The sequence below is a fragment of the Microcebus murinus genome, chromosome 10, assembly GCF_040939455.1.
Source record: "Microcebus murinus isolate Inina chromosome 10, M.murinus_Inina_mat1.0, whole genome shotgun sequence".
NCBI lineage: Eukaryota > Metazoa > Chordata > Mammalia > Primates > Cheirogaleidae > Microcebus > Microcebus murinus.
The window spans coordinates 23,555,469-23,571,112 of record NC_134113.1 but is presented as its reverse complement, the minus strand read 5'-3'; the positions used below and the strand labels follow the sequence as shown (position 1 = coordinate 23,571,112).

The 15,644-nt window shown below is 38.0% G+C and overlaps 1 protein-coding gene across 3 annotated transcripts in view; it reads left to right on the top strand.

Annotated features, from left to right (window-relative positions):
- Positions 1-15,644, top strand: part of CFAP54 (cilia and flagella associated protein 54) — a 303,509-nt gene that overhangs the window by 163,586 nt on the left and 124,279 nt on the right. For all 3 annotated transcript variants that reach the window (XM_020287907.2, XM_076007090.1, XM_012775331.3), the window contains 2 exons: positions 1,491-1,544; positions 6,625-6,832. In XM_020287907.2, coding sequence (XP_020143496.2) covers positions 1,491-1,544; positions 6,625-6,832 — 262 coding nt within the window. The remainder of the gene's footprint in view (positions 1-1,490; positions 1,545-6,624; positions 6,833-15,644) is intronic.

Below are 15,644 nucleotides of genomic sequence, written 5' to 3'. Positions count from 1 at the left end.
TTAACAGATTACTATTGGACTTTTCATATGCCTTTAACTCTATACTCATATTGGGATTCTGCTGTTATCACCAACTCTAGAGTCCCATTATCAACTCTCTTTAATTTATACCATTAAAGATGTCCTCCTAGATTTAGTTACTCACTTTTCAATGTATTATGGGCAATAAAGAATATATTCAAAGAAGAAAAAATATTTAAATGCTTACTTAAAAAATTTAAATACTTTTTTTTTGAATAAAATCTATATGTGATATATTGGTTTAGGAGTCAAAAGCAGATCCTGAAACTAGGATCTGAGAACAAATAGTACATTTGCAAAGTGATTCCAGGAATTATGGGGAGCAAGTGGGAAAGTTGGGGAAGGGAGGAAAACCAATCCAGAGATCATTAATGAAAAGGTCACTGCTGTGGGCAACTGTGGCCCTCAGAGAGACTGGATAGACCATTTCTCTTGTCCTTCATTGGTAAGGTTTGTTACCTGCACTTGTAGTCTCTTCTGAACATTCTGATGGCCACAGAATGCCCTCAGGCACAGGGTTACAGGTGCTTGAGGTGGGATATCATCCCAGTGTGAGCAACCTGTCCAAGAAAGCTGTTGGGGACTTCCTGGTGATGGAGGGCATAGAGGAGGAGTCAGTATTGGCTTCTACGAACAGGCATCTTTTTAAAACGGCCTTCTGTACCAAGAGGGATGCATCCTACTTGATGATATAACAACTTCCTGTGACAAATGAACTAAATGTTTCCTAATGCAGCATTACATTTAGAGCCAAACATATTAACAGAAAATGTGGAAAAGAACCACAAAAGTAGTCATTACAAATAGTAATACAATTTTACCTCAAACTGGCAAAGATTAAAGTGATAATACTGAGTGTTGTTAAAAGTGCAATAATCCTGGCATTTTCAAACACTGTGGGTGGGAGTGTAAATTGAGCCAGCCCCTTCCAGTTTTCTCAATATATTTTTATCTTGTGACCCAGAAATTCTGCTTCTAGGAATCCATCCAAAGGCAATAATCAGAAATGCAGACAAAAATAGTCATCAGTGTTATTTAAACCAGGGCTGAATGGTGAAGTGGTAGTGGGAGGTGGCCCCCTTAGATGCCTAACAACAGTCAGAAAGAAGTTATTATGCTACATTCATAGGGTAGAATATTACCTGCCTATTAGATTAATGATATGGGGAGAAAATTATGATGTAATTTTTAGTGAAAATGGAATACAAATCTCTACACAATTTTTAAAAATACATCAAAAAGAAATTGGTAGGAAACACATAGAAATAATAGCATTGATCACCTGGAGGAAATTGACTGATGTATGATTTTTACTTTCTTCTTTATTCTATACTAATCTTTTCTGACTATAACAAATGTTGCTTTTACAATAAATTGGTACTTAATTTTAGAAGAATACATTAACAGTTTCATTTAAAAGAATACTCAAATAATATTGTTCCTACTGTTAATATTTTATATTTTGACAGCCATTTCAGCCATTTGACCCAGGAAAAGCTCTTAGCACTAGAGAAAATATACAGGTAAGGAAAACAATATTTTGTAAACATTGGATATTTAGTGTGGATAATTTTTGAGTCATTTCAATCTATTTGGTAGATATAATCTTTGATTTTGAAAATCTGCTATGCAATATGCTTTTCTATTTCTAATAATAGGGTTTTGTCTCAAAATTCTTAGAAAAGAGGTAAGGTTGGATCAAACTGACCTGGTTTTCTGGTTGAGCAAATAGCAGTTACTGCTTCTATTTCTCAATTACAGATGTGTATTCAGTTTGCTCATATAGCCATGTCAAGTATCTCTAATCTTAATATTTATCTTGATTACCTAGAAGGTAATGGCTGACTGTGATTGTAAGAAAAGGATTTTGTACATTTTATAATAGCCCACACAGGGGCGGAGAACCTGTGGCCTCAAGGCCACGTGTGGGCCTCCCAATCCCCAAGTGTGGCCCCTTGACTGAATCAGAACTTCACAGAACAAATCCCTTTATCAAAAGACTGCACTCAAGGCTCAACAAGGTCTCATCTAAGCCATGTCAAGTATCTCTAATCTTAATATTTATCTTAATTACCTAGAAGGTAATGGCTGACTTTGATTGTAAGAAAAGGATTTTGTGCATTTTGCAATAGCCCACATGTTCAATACTGCTTTTGCTTATATTATTTCTTCCCAATTCTCAGATTGTCAGTCATCTCTGCTCACTTCCTCAATAGTTTTCACAAAAAGAGGATTAGACTGCCCGTCTAAATGTATTTGTTACTGTCACTGAATGATTGGGATTTAAGGCTTTGATGACCTAGTAGCATTTAAATATCTTTATCTTTAAATAATCATTTCGAACAATCTTAGGAGTATGGGTACTCTGTCACCGAGAAGTGTTAGAGCAGAAGAGTTGTAGCACAACCATTATTAAAGGCAGTTATTTTTGGGGAAGGAGTTTGTAGAACGAGGTGACAGTTAATGCAGAGAGATACAGCATAATTTTTATTTTTTGAAATGATAGGAAACAGCATTCTGTCTTTTTTTTTTTTTTTTTTTTGAGACAGAGTCTCACTTTGTTGCCCAGGCTAGAGTGAGTGCCGTGGCGTCAGCCTAGCTCACAGCAACCTCAAACTCCTGGGCTCAAGCAATCCTGCTGCCTCAGCCTCCCAAGTAGCTGGGACTACAGGCATGCACCACCATGCCAGGCTAATTTTTTGTGTATATATATATTAGTTGGCCAATTAATTTCTTTCTATTTATAGTAGAGACAGGGGTCTCGTTCTTGCTCAGGCTGGTTTCGAACTCCTGACCTCAAGCAATCCGCCCACCTCGGCCTCCCAGAGTGCCAGGATTACAGGTGTGAGTCACCGCGCCTGGCCAGCATTCTGTTTTACTAAGTATTTTTAATGAAATAATTTTGAGAGAAATTTCCTCAAAATTGCTTTATTTTTGTCTTCCATAATTTTGATAGGAATATAGCCACCTTTTATTAAATGTAATCTTATTATGTTTCTATTATTGTGCATTTTATTCCACAAAGTTCACTTTTAATTATTCTTGAGATGATTCATTGTTTTTTCCTAAAAATTTGTTTTAATTTATAAACAAATTGCCTGAAATGAAAGAACTGGAAAATTAGGGAGATAACAATACATATTCATATTTCATTTTAGTGTTACAAGACCTTGGGGTGTTTTAGAATATTTATTTCTTTCCAGTAATAAATGCCAGGGCATCCTAAAAACACTTCCTTAAAGAGTGATTTTCAATATAAAAAGAATGTCTGTCTGATCATTTTTTTTATGCAAAAAGAGACTAACAGTATCATGGAAAGCTGATTTCTATTAGCCAATTAATTAAAACAGTACTGTTGGTCTGCATAAGACTCTTCAGATTACACTCTATAGTTTTTTTTTTGCATAAAGGGAGAGAAAGAAGTGTTAAATAGCATTACTAATTAATCTTCTTTTGATCCTTAAGTGTTTGTATGTAATTGTCAAGGCTCATTAAATCACTGTTTGCTGTGGAGAGAAAAGAAAAGAGAAATCTTCTCCTCTCCTCTGAGCCCCCAACCAATCTGAAGTTTCTTCTCTAGATAGGCAGGGACAGCCATTTTCCTAGTGCAACAGTTTGGTGGCTCAGGGGCCACTCCGTGTCTGGCTCTTCTGCACGTTCCGAATCCCACCTCCTAGAAGCTGCTAGCAAAAAAAGAATGAACAACAGCAACACTCCCCACTGTTACATTGCTTCAAGATCTTCCCAATATTGGAATTTTTTTTTGTTTATATGAGGCAAATAGTTTCCCTCTTTTCTAGAATAGATAGCCCCAACATCTGCCTTTTATATTAATTCAACAAATATTTAATAAGAGCCTATTCTGGACAAGGTGCTATTCTGATACTGTCAGTCAAATACATCAGTCAATCAACAATACAAACTCCAAGTCCTCATGGAACTTATATTTTAATGGGCAAGACTAGTAATAAACATGATATACAAGAAAACATATCATACATACATAAATTATATAGTATGTTAGAAGGAGAACCATGCTATGGGAGAAAATAAATGCAGCAGTGCATAAAGGGGATTAGGGGCACAGGGCTAGATTAAATGGGATGATCAGATTAGTTGTCACTGAAGTGACTTTATGAACATACCTGAAACAGGTAAAGGTGCAAGCTGTATGAAATCTGGAGAAAGAACCATCTGGCAAGAGGGAGCAGCAAGTGCAAAGGCCCTGAGACAGAATTGCTTAGCTCGGTGAGGGATGTCTTAGCTAGTGTGATTAGAGCTGTGTGAATTACAGGGTAGCAGCAGGAGATAAGGTCAGAGAAGTCAAATTGAAAATGTTTCTGCAGGGCCATTGTAATTTAGGCTCTCATCTGAGCAAAATGAGGAACAACTGGAATTTTGAATGGGAGTGAGGCCTGATCTACTTGTTTTAAAGGGATCACTTTATCTCTGTGAGCCCCAACCCCATTGGGCCATGGCCCAGTACAGGTCTGTGGCCTGTTAGGAAACGGGGTACGTTTCACCACATGAACACAGCACCACCTCTCCCACACCCCCACCCTCGGTCCGTGGAAGATTGTCTTCCATGAAACCAGTCCCTGGTGCCAAAAAGTTTGGGGACTGCTGCTTTAGCTAGTCTGTTGAGCCCACTGTGTGCTTGGTACTGTGGCAGAGCTGGTGCTGTCCATTAAATACTTCACAGTCAACCAATAGTACAGACAAATTCCCAGCCCTCACAGAGCTTACATTTGTGTGTGTGTGCACACGTGTGTGCATGAGTGTGTGTGTATGTGTGTGTGTGTGTGTGTGTGTGGTGGTGATGGAGGGTGCTAGGGGCAAGGAATACGGCTTTGTTGAGTTTGAGATGTCTGTTAGACATCCAAGTAGAGGAGTTGAGTCAGAAGTTGATTCTGTGAGTCTTGAGTTCAGAAGAGAGGTTGGGACTAAGGAGAAAAACTTGTGATTTCATCAGTCTTTAAATGAAATTAAAACCCCGAGCCTGATTAAGATCACGTAAGGGGAGGGAATGGAGAAGGAAGAGGAGTGAGTCCCAGGACACTCCAGTACCACGAGGTGCAGGAGAAGAAGAGGACTCAGCAAAGAAGACTGAAAAGGAGTGACCAGTAGGATGGGAAGGAAACCGAGGGAATATGGTGGCCTGAAAGCCAAGAGAAGAAAGCATTTTTAGAAGGAGTCAGTAATCAATAGGATCACATGTTGCTGATGAATCAAGTACCACAATTCACTGAGTCTTAAACATGAACTTTGTTCACATTTAACATCTCTAAAATCAGAAGGCATTTTATAGTTGGTGGCATGTGACCGTTTAATCCACGTATGAGATATTGGTGTCTTAGATTAGAAGTAATATGGTATATGGGGACTGAGACTTGATCATTGGATTTAGCCAAGTAGAGGCTATTGGCGACCGCCACCAAAGGGTTTGGGTATAAAGGAGTGGGTTTAAAAGCAAATGAAAGGAGAGAGATTGGAATATTGTCAACTCTGGAGTGTTGCTGTAAAGGAGAGCAGAGAATTGGGGTGGAGAGGGAACTTGGGGTATGGAGACATTTTGATTTTTTAAGATGGAGGAGGTGACAGCATGGCTGTGTGCTGATAGAAGTATTTCTGTAGAGAGGGAAACATTTATGATGTTACAGAGAATGGCTGAGTAGGCCATCGGGGGCAAAGTTGATGTCCTAAGTGTTGGTGCCAGCTTTAGGTAGCAAGAAGGAAGGCAGAGCTGTGGGGGTGGATATTCAGGTGTGTGACATGGATGACCAGTGCACTGTACCCTGACTGCTTCACTTTTCTCAGTAAAGTGGAAGAAGTAGGGTTGTTAGCTGGGGGTGCAGGGGGTAGGATAGGGAAGGAAAGTTAGAATTTTGAGGAGGGAAGAGCGTGAAATGGTTGTCTAGGAGAGAGGGAAAGTGACTGTACTGGCAAAATGTAGGAATATTGCCAGGCAGTGCTGAGGTTTGGTCAGGTACTTAAAGTGGGGCCACTCGCATGGTTGTATGACTTTCTCCAGCCCACCCCAACTGCAGGGGTGCAGGCCCTAAGAAGGTTCAGAGTTGGGTTTCAGAGTAGGGGCTATGATTTTGCCAAGGAAGTGGGTGTATGCACAGGAGAGGAGCCAGGGAGTTGAGAGTGTATACAAGTAGGGGTTCTAATAACTGACCATAGACTCTAAGCTGAGTAGGGAGACGGCTTACCATTCTTCCTTTCCTGTCACTAACCAACTAGCTCTGATTTACTCATACTAAAGTGGAGTGGATGAGGTGGGTGATTGGCGAATGTTTGCGGTTTCTCTATTTTGATAAGGTGTCCAGGTTCACCCTGCCACATGTGGCAGGGCTGGCCTCCTGAGGCGCAGGTCAGAAACCAGTGGGAAATGATGGCCACATTGCTGAACTGCTGGGATGACTTGGACATCACATGTCTTTCTCCATGGACCTGCCATTTATGGTACCCCTGTCTATTCCTGTATCCCTTCATCCAACAACCAATGGGGACTGCAAAGGGGAATGAGGCTAATAATATCTAAAAAAAAGTATTTTACTAATTTGCTTTTGTCCCTTTGTTTTTTTTTTCCTTTTTTAGGCACTTGATGAATTAATGAATAAAGGCTTTCCTGTAATTCTGGTTACAATTGGCCAACAGCATCTCTTAAATAAATTTTGTTTTGTTAAAGCATACTTTTTCGTAGGTGTGGCTGCAACAATAAATTGTATTCCAGAAAATATATGTAAAACAGTCAGTTTTGGACTTGTTACTGAAAGGAGCAAATCGAACCCTCCAAACTTGAAAGGTAATTGTTTTATGTTTTGCTTATTTCCTTTTCTTCTCCCTTTCCCCAACTACTCCCAATTCTACCCTCACTAATCCATATGAATGATCTAGTAGATATTTTCCTATACTTTTCTCTAAGCTCATATAATGACACACATATGTACTTATGTGTAAGTATATACATATATATACCCAGCCATATATATCCATATTCATGAACTTTATATACACACACACACTAGACTTTGTCATTTATTTACACAATGGTATACCAGATTTTTCTGGACCTTGCAATTACTATGCAGAGAAACTTCACTGAAACTATTTCAAGTCAACTGCTTTGCTTTGGTCCACTATATTGGCTGTATAGTATTCTATGCTATGAATAGCCGATGGTTTATTCAACAGTTGCTCTATTGGTACACATTCACTTTGTTTCTAAGGGAACAGTGATTCAGTGCTACATATCCATATGACATAGTATATCTTTATATGGGATATATACCCATGTGTGGGATTTGTGGACCCATTTTTAAGTTCAGTGGCATTAAGTACATTCATATTGTTGTACAACCATCACCAGCATTCATCTTCAGAACATTTTGTCTTCCTAAACTGAAACTCTGTACACATTAAAAAATAACTTCCCATTCTCCTTTCCCCCACTGTTCCTGGCAACAAGTATTTTACTTTCTGTCTATATGAATTTGACTACTCTAGGTACATCATGAAGTGAAATCATACAGTATTTGTCCTTTTATGACTGGCTCATTTTGCTTAGCTTAATGTCTTCAAGGTTCATCACATATTGTAGCATGTGTCTGAATTTCTGTCCTTTTAAAGGATACATACTATTCCATCATGTATATACACACACACACATACACACACACACACACACACACACACACACACACACACACATATATATATATACAACACATTTTTTCAATTTAAAATTTTTTTCATTAAGGTATAGTTGACAAATAAAAATTGTGTATATTTACGGTGAACATGATATTTCAAATATTTTATTTATTGTGAAATAGTTAAGTCAAGTCAATTAGCATATTTATCACCTTACATTACTTATTATTTTTGTTGTGATAATATCTTAGGTCTACCCTCTTAGCAAATTTTCAAGTATACAATACATTGTTATTGATAATAGTCACCATGCTGTACATAGATCTCTGGAACTTTTTCATTCTGTTTAACTGAAACTTTGTAACCCTTTGACCAACATCTCCCTATCCACCCAACTCCACCCCCAGGTCCTGGCAACCACCATTCCACTGTCTGCTTCTGTGAGTTTGACTTTTTTAGATTCCACATATAAGTAAGATTGTGTGGTACTAATATTTGTCTTTCTGGTCCTGGCTTATTTTACTTAGCATAATGTTCTCTGGGTTCATCCATGTTGCAAATGACAGGATTTCCTTCTTTTGTAAGACTGAATAGTATCTTACTATGTATGTATGCCATGTTTTCTTTATCTACTCATCTGTTGATGGACATGTATGTTGATCCATATCTTGAATGTTATGCATAATGTGCAATGAACATGGGAATTCAGATATCTCTTCAACATACTGATTTTATTTCCTTTGGATATATACCCCATAGTGGATTGATGGATCATATGGTCGTTCTATTTTTTGTGTGTGAACCTCTGTAGTGTTTTCTATAATGATTGTACTAATTTACATTTCCACCAACAGTATAAAAGGATTCCCTTTTCTCCACATCTTCAACCAACACTTATTATCTTTCATCTTTTTGATCTAACAGGTTGTGAGGTGATATCTCATTGTGGTTTTAATTTGCCCTAATGATTAGTGATGGTGAGCATTTTTTCATATACCTGTTGGTCATTTGTATGTCTTCTTTCAAGAAATATCTATCCTGGTCCTTTGCTCATTTTTTAAATTGGGTTATTTGTTTTCTTGCCATTGAGTTGTTAGAATTCCTTAGGTATTTTGGACATTAACCCCTAATTAGATATATGGTTTGCAAATATTTCCTCTCATTCCATAGGTTGTCTCTTCACTCTGTTGATTGTTTCCTTTGCTACACAGAACCTTTTTAGTTTGATGTAATCCTGTCTATTTTTGCTTTTTTTTGCCTATGATTTTGGAATCATATCTAAAAAATCATTGCCCTGTTTTCTTCTAGAAGTTATACAGTTTCAGGTATTATGTTTAAGTCTTTAATCCATTTTGGTTTGATTTTTGTGTATATGGTGAGATAAAGGTCCAATTTCATTCTTCTGCATGTGGATATCCCATTTTCCCACCGTTTTTCAAGAGATGGGTTCTTACTCTGTTGTCCAGGCTGCAGTGCAGTAGTGTGATCATAGCTGACTGTACCTTCAAACTCCTGGGCTCAAGCAATCCTACTAACTCAGCCTACTGGCAACACTATTTATTGAAGACACTGTCCTTTCCCCATGTGTGTTCTTGGGGCCTTTGTAAAAAATTATTTGACCATAAATGTGTGGATTTCTTTTTGACTGTGTAGTTTTCATTTAGTTTTTTTCTTAATAATTTCTCTTTATTGATATTTTCTATTTGACGCAACATTGTCATCATGCTGTCCTTTAGTTTTTCAATCATGGTTTCCTTTAGTTCTTTGAACATGTTTATAATGGATACTTTGAAGTCTCTGTCTATTAAATCTAATATGTGGTGGCTCTCATTTAAGTTTCTGTTGCCTGCTTTTTTGGGTGTACGGATTATACTTTCCTTTTTCTTTGCTTGTCTCACATGTTTTTGTTAAAAACTGGACATTTTAGATAATATATTATAGCAATTTTAGATATTGTTTCTGTCTTCCCAGGAGAGTTTGTTATTTTTATTTGCTTGTTTATTTGCTTAGAGACTGGCTGGATTATTTTACTTAAGTGTATTTCTTCCTGCACTATTGAGATTTGATCTTGCTCCCCAGGGGGCAAAGCCTTAGACCTGCACACAATCACCCTGGGATGACAGTGATTTTGGCTTGTCTCTTTGACTATCTCTTTCACAGAGCTACCCAGCTGTTAAGTTCCACTAATTATTGGCTGATTACACTGTTCTTTTCTTTTCTTTTCTTTCTTTCTTTTTTTTTTTTTTTAGGCAGAGGCTCACTCTGTTGCCTCGGCTACAGTGCTGTGGCGTCAGCCTCGCTCACAACAACCTCAAACTCCTGGGCTCAAGCAATCCTCCTGCCTCAGCCTCCCAAGTAGCTGGGACTACAGGCATGCGCCACCATGCCAGGCTAATTTTTTCTATATATTTTTAGTTGTCCAATTAATTTCTTTCTATTTTAGTAGAGACGGGGTCTTGGTCTTGCTGAGGCTGGTCTCGAACTCCTGACCTCGAGCAATCCACCCGCCTCAGCCTCCCTGAGTGCTAGGATTACAGGCGTGTGCCACTGTGCCCGGCCTGTTATTTTCAATAATGTCCTGGGGCATAAATTTCTCTACAAACTAATGCAATTAAGGTATAGTTCTGAAGTTAACATTGGAAATTTGACCCCAGGAAGACTCCTCCCAGCTTTCTCTCCTGTTCTCTACTGCAAACTAGTCAACCTACAGGTTAGCCCATATATCTAGTGAATCTACCAATCTCCTTCCAAAGTCTTTTACCATAAACTCTATTGTCTTTGAGAGCACTGTTAGACTTGAACTCCAAGCAAATGAAATCAGTCCCTTTGGGAAGAGATTAGGAGTTTTCTGTATTAAGCCATGCTTCTTTCCTCAGGCAAAATCTCTGAGCCACATCTCTGCAGCTGGGAATGAGAACAATGGTGCATTTCTCTTTGAGTGGCACCCCCATTTGAGCTGAGTGCTTGATGGAGAGGAGTAGCAGCCTCACATCATCTTGGCTTGTCTGTCTTGGTGTAGAACCACTAACCTTATGAGTTCAGGCAAGGACTAGAAGGGCCCCCATGTTTTTGGTGTTACTGTGCCCAAGGTAGAGCCTCTGTCCCATAAGTGAAGTCTCCCAGAAGGGTCCCCCAGTTCTGAGTTGCACTTGCCAGGAACTTAAACAGTTCTTGAGGGCAGGATGAGAAATCTTGGCATCCTGCCCCTCCTAGGAAGATAGCTCTCCAACTGGGAGCTTGGGGGAGAGGGAACCCTATCTTCTTAGTGTAGCATCAATTTGGTGTGGAGTTTCCATCTCACTGAACTGGCAGAGGGAAGAGAAGCCATGGTATTTCTCCAAATACCAGATTTGCACTGTTCTTACCAAATTTTAGTAGGTTTTCTTGACTAGATGTTTGATCATTCACTGTATGCCCTTAGAATAATTTCCAGAGACTTTATAAGCATTAAAAAAATATTTTTCCTAATTTCACTGTGGAATGGGTTCTTAGAATTTTTCACCTTGTCATGCCAGAGAGTGACTATCTGAGCAATATTTTTGAGATTTGTTTATATTGATGTTTGTAGCTATAGTTCCTTTATTTTCACTGCTGTAGAATATTCTATTCCATAATTTATTTATTCACTGTACTGATAATAAACATTTAGGTTGTTTTCTGGTACTTTGTTTAATTAAGAAAAATACTGGTGTAAATATTCTTGTACATGTCTCTGAGTGCTTATGTGTAAGAACTTCTACATCTAGGAATAAAGTTTAAAATTAATTAGTGTCTCTACCTTCTTCTTAGATTATTTTACCTGGATCACCTCTTCTTACTTATATGATTTGATTGATTTAGGTTTTAATTGTATCTTTTTTGTTTACTTGATATTTAGACATTGTTAATACTTTTTTTTATATATCCAATCATTGTTTAGATTTACCTACATATTTACTGTTTTCTTTGCTATACTGTTACTTATTGCATTTCAGGCCTACTTTGGCTATCTATTTTCTTTTGCCGGAGATGATACATACTCTGAAAATTTAGATGAATAACTAGTTGTATCATTACCATTTATTCTGAAAAATCAATTCTTTCCCTGCTGAAATAAGAAATTTGTTATATAATAAATTCTTATATATACTAGGATATGATTCTTTTTTTCATTTTACAATTCTTTTTTTATTGATACATAATAGTTTTACATATTTATGGGTACAGGTAGTTTTTTCTGATACACGCATATATTGTGTAATGATCAAATTAGGGTAATTGGGATATCCATTGCCTCAAACATTTGACCATTTCTTTGTGTTGGGAACTTCCCAAATTTTCTCTTTTAGCTGTTTTGAAATATACTGTAAATTTTTGTTAGCTATTGTCACCTTACTATGTTGTTGAACACTAGAACTTATTCCTTCTATATAAATGTATATTTATAACCGTTAACCAACTTTTCTTCATCCTTCCCTCCCTCTTCCCCTTTCCAGCCTCTTATAACCACCATTCTACTCTCTACCCTCATGAAATCAAGTTTTTTTTTTTTTTTTTTGTTAGCTCCCACATATGAGTAAGAACATGTGATATTTGTCTTTTTGTGCTTGGCTTATTTCACTTAACATATAAGGAACTCAAAACCTGAATAGCACAAAACTAAATAATTTGATTTAAAAATGAGCAAAAGATCTGAATAGACATTTCTCAAAATATACATACATTTGGCCAACATACAATTGGCCAACAGACATATGAAACAATGCTCAATATCACTAATTATCATGGAAATGCAAGTAAAAACCACAGTAAGATACTATCTCACCCCAGTTAGAATGTCTAATGACTATTATTTTTTTAAAAACACAAGAAATAACAGATATTGGTGAGGATGCAAATAAAGGGTACTGGTTATACACTGCTAGTGGGAGTAAATAATAAATTAGCACAGTCATTATAGAAAACAGCATGAATTTCCTAAAAAACTAAAATTAGAATCCAGCATTCCCACTGGCAGGTATATATCCAAAAGAAAGGAAATCATTATATCAAAGAGATATCAGCACTCCCATGTTTATTGTAACACTGTTCACAATAGCCAAGATATGGAATCAACCTGTGTCCATCAACAGATGACTGGATAAAGAAAGTGCCATATACATATACAATGGACTATTATTCAGCCATAAAAAAGGAATGAAATCCTGTCATTTGCAGCAACATGGATGGAATCAGAGGACATTCTGTTAAGTGAAATAGGGGTTCAATTTCCTTTTTTTTTTTTTTTTTTCTGAGACAGAGTCTCACTCTGTCACCCTGGGTAGAGTGCAGTGGCATCATCATAAATCTTTTGCAGTCTCAAACTCCTGGGCTCAAGCGATCCTCCTCCCTCAGCCTCCCAAGTAGCTGAGACTACAGCTGTGCACTGATGCCTGGCTAATTTTTCTATTTTTAGTAGAGACAGAGTCTCACTATGTTGCACATGCTGGTCTTGAAGTCCTGAGCTCAAGCTATCCTCCCACATCGGGCTTCCAGAGTGCTGGGATTACAGGCATGTGTCACTGTGCCCAGCCTATGTTAAGGGAAATAGGATGATTCTTAATTCTCTATCTGGGCCCCTGATTTTTCTGCCTTCCTATATAAATATAGTAGTAAATTTGATTTAATATTTAATAATAAAATATTTATTATCTCAATGTTATTTGGAAATTGAGAATGTGGCAGTGAAAATAAACACAAAGTACTCTCTTAAAACTTACATTATTATTGTAGAAAAAGGCAATAAATCAAGTGAAAACATGGACTGTGGGTTACATGGTACCACGTGCTTTATAATCATTAAGCAACCTCTCTTCATGCTCCCTCCTCCTACCCCTTCCCAGCCTCTAGTAACCGGCATTCTACTCTCTACTTCATGAAATCAGTTTTTTTTAAAGCTCCCACATATGAGTGGGGCTAGGGAGTATGGGAGTGGGATGCCATTTAAATTAGGGTTGTCAGGAAGAGTCTTACTAAGAAGGAGGTATTTGAACATGTTGAACACAGAGGGGATGACACATGAGTTTCTGAGAAAGAGCATTCTATGTAAAGGAAACAAGAGTTATCAAAGACCCTGACATGCTTGAGGAACAGCAAGAGCCCAGTGTGGCTGGAACAAAATGAACAAAGGTGAAAGTGTTAGGAGATGAAGTCAGAGAGATAATGGAGTGATTATGGAAGGCTTACAAGGTCATAATAAAGAATTTAGCTTTAATTCTGAGTGAATTGGGAAGCCAGTGAAAACTTTTGAGAGGAAGAATTGCAAGTTGGAAGAATTGCTAACTCTGGTTTCTGTATTGAAACTAGGCTGGGCCATGAGGTTAGGGGAAGTAAAAGGGAAAACAATTTTAATAGCATAATCCTATTTCCTTTTAGAAGGCTATTGAATAATTCAGGTTGAGCTTATGATGCTTCAACAAGAGTAGTAGCAGTGGAGGTGGTGAGTAGTGTCCAGATTCTGGATACATCTTGAAAGTAGAGTCAAAAAGATATGGAAGGGAAGATCAAAAGTTCATTTTGGGACATGTTAAGTTTGGGATGCCTATTAGACACCTGCATGGAACTAAAGAGTAGGTAGTTTGATACATACTTCTGGAGTTCAGGAAAGAAGTCTATAATGGAGAAACATTTCAGAATCCTTAGCGTACAGGTGGTACTTAAAGGACCAAGACCACATGTGATCTCCAAGGAGGTGAATGTAGATGGAGAAGAGACAAAGTGAAGGAGTGGGTGTTTGGGATCACCAACATAAACAGGTCCAAAACTGAGGAAGAATTCACAAAGGAGACTGAGAAGGGATGAGGGAACAGGGTGTTTTCAGGAGGATGGAGTGATCGATCAAATCAACAGGTCAAGTAAGTTGGAGGTTGGGCTGAAGAAAAATGGTATCATTGGAGAATCTGGAAGATAAATCTAGTTGGACCAACTCTTACTGGAATGGGTTCCAAACAGAGTGAGTGGAGAGGAATTGGAGTGAATGGATATCAGTTAATTCCCAAGGCTTTTTGCTGTGAAGGGAGGAGATAAATTGGGAGGCTGGTAAAGGGGGAAAAAAGAGGTTCTTTTTTTAAAAAAATGAAGAAATAGGAGTCTGTTTTTGTGTTGATAGAAATGATTCAGTAGAAAGAGAGGAAAAATTATGATGCAAGTTGTTGGGTAGGTGGATATCTAACATGATATCCTTAGGTGGCAAGATGGGATTGAAACTAGTGCACAAGTAGAGGGTTTGGCCCTGCGTGGAGGCATGAAGCTCACCCATAATGATAAGTTGAAGCTTATCATATAAGCTGTATAGGTTTTATATGCAGTGTATAGGTTTACACACAGGCCACTGGATAGATGTATTGTGGGAATGTGTACAAGTTATTTGCTAATTTCTTCTGTCTCTTTTTTGGAATAGGAAACAAAAGTGTCAACTGAGAGTAAGAAAAGGGGAGGAAGTATTGGAGATTAAGGAGAGAGGCGAAGGGATAAAGTAGTTGCCTTAGAGGACAGGAGGGCAGATGGACTTGGGAAATGGAGCAGGTCTTCTGGGCAGCTCTGAGAAAAGTCATTGTGCTTTTTCTCCAGCCACATCAAAATTCAGGGGTGCAGATGTAGGGTAGGCAGAGAGTTGGATTTGATGGGCCTTGAGGTTGGACCAGGTGAGTGCTCTAAAGGAGAGACAGCCAAAGAAACTGAAGCTGTTTGCAAGAGAGTGATTGAAATGGTGGACTAATGAAATAAAGCTGGTTAAGTAGGGATAAAAAGATGGCAAGGAGAGGTGGGGTCAAGGGAACAGTGAAAACCTGGTAATGCCAATGGGTTGTGGATTCCAGAAGGGTTGAAATATTGCTGGATTCATGAACCCAGTGATAATGATCTGGAAAGCCATTAATACCTGTGTTAAGATCATTACCATTTACCCTTCACTTGTTCCTTTTTCCTTTCAAATATTCTTAGGAACA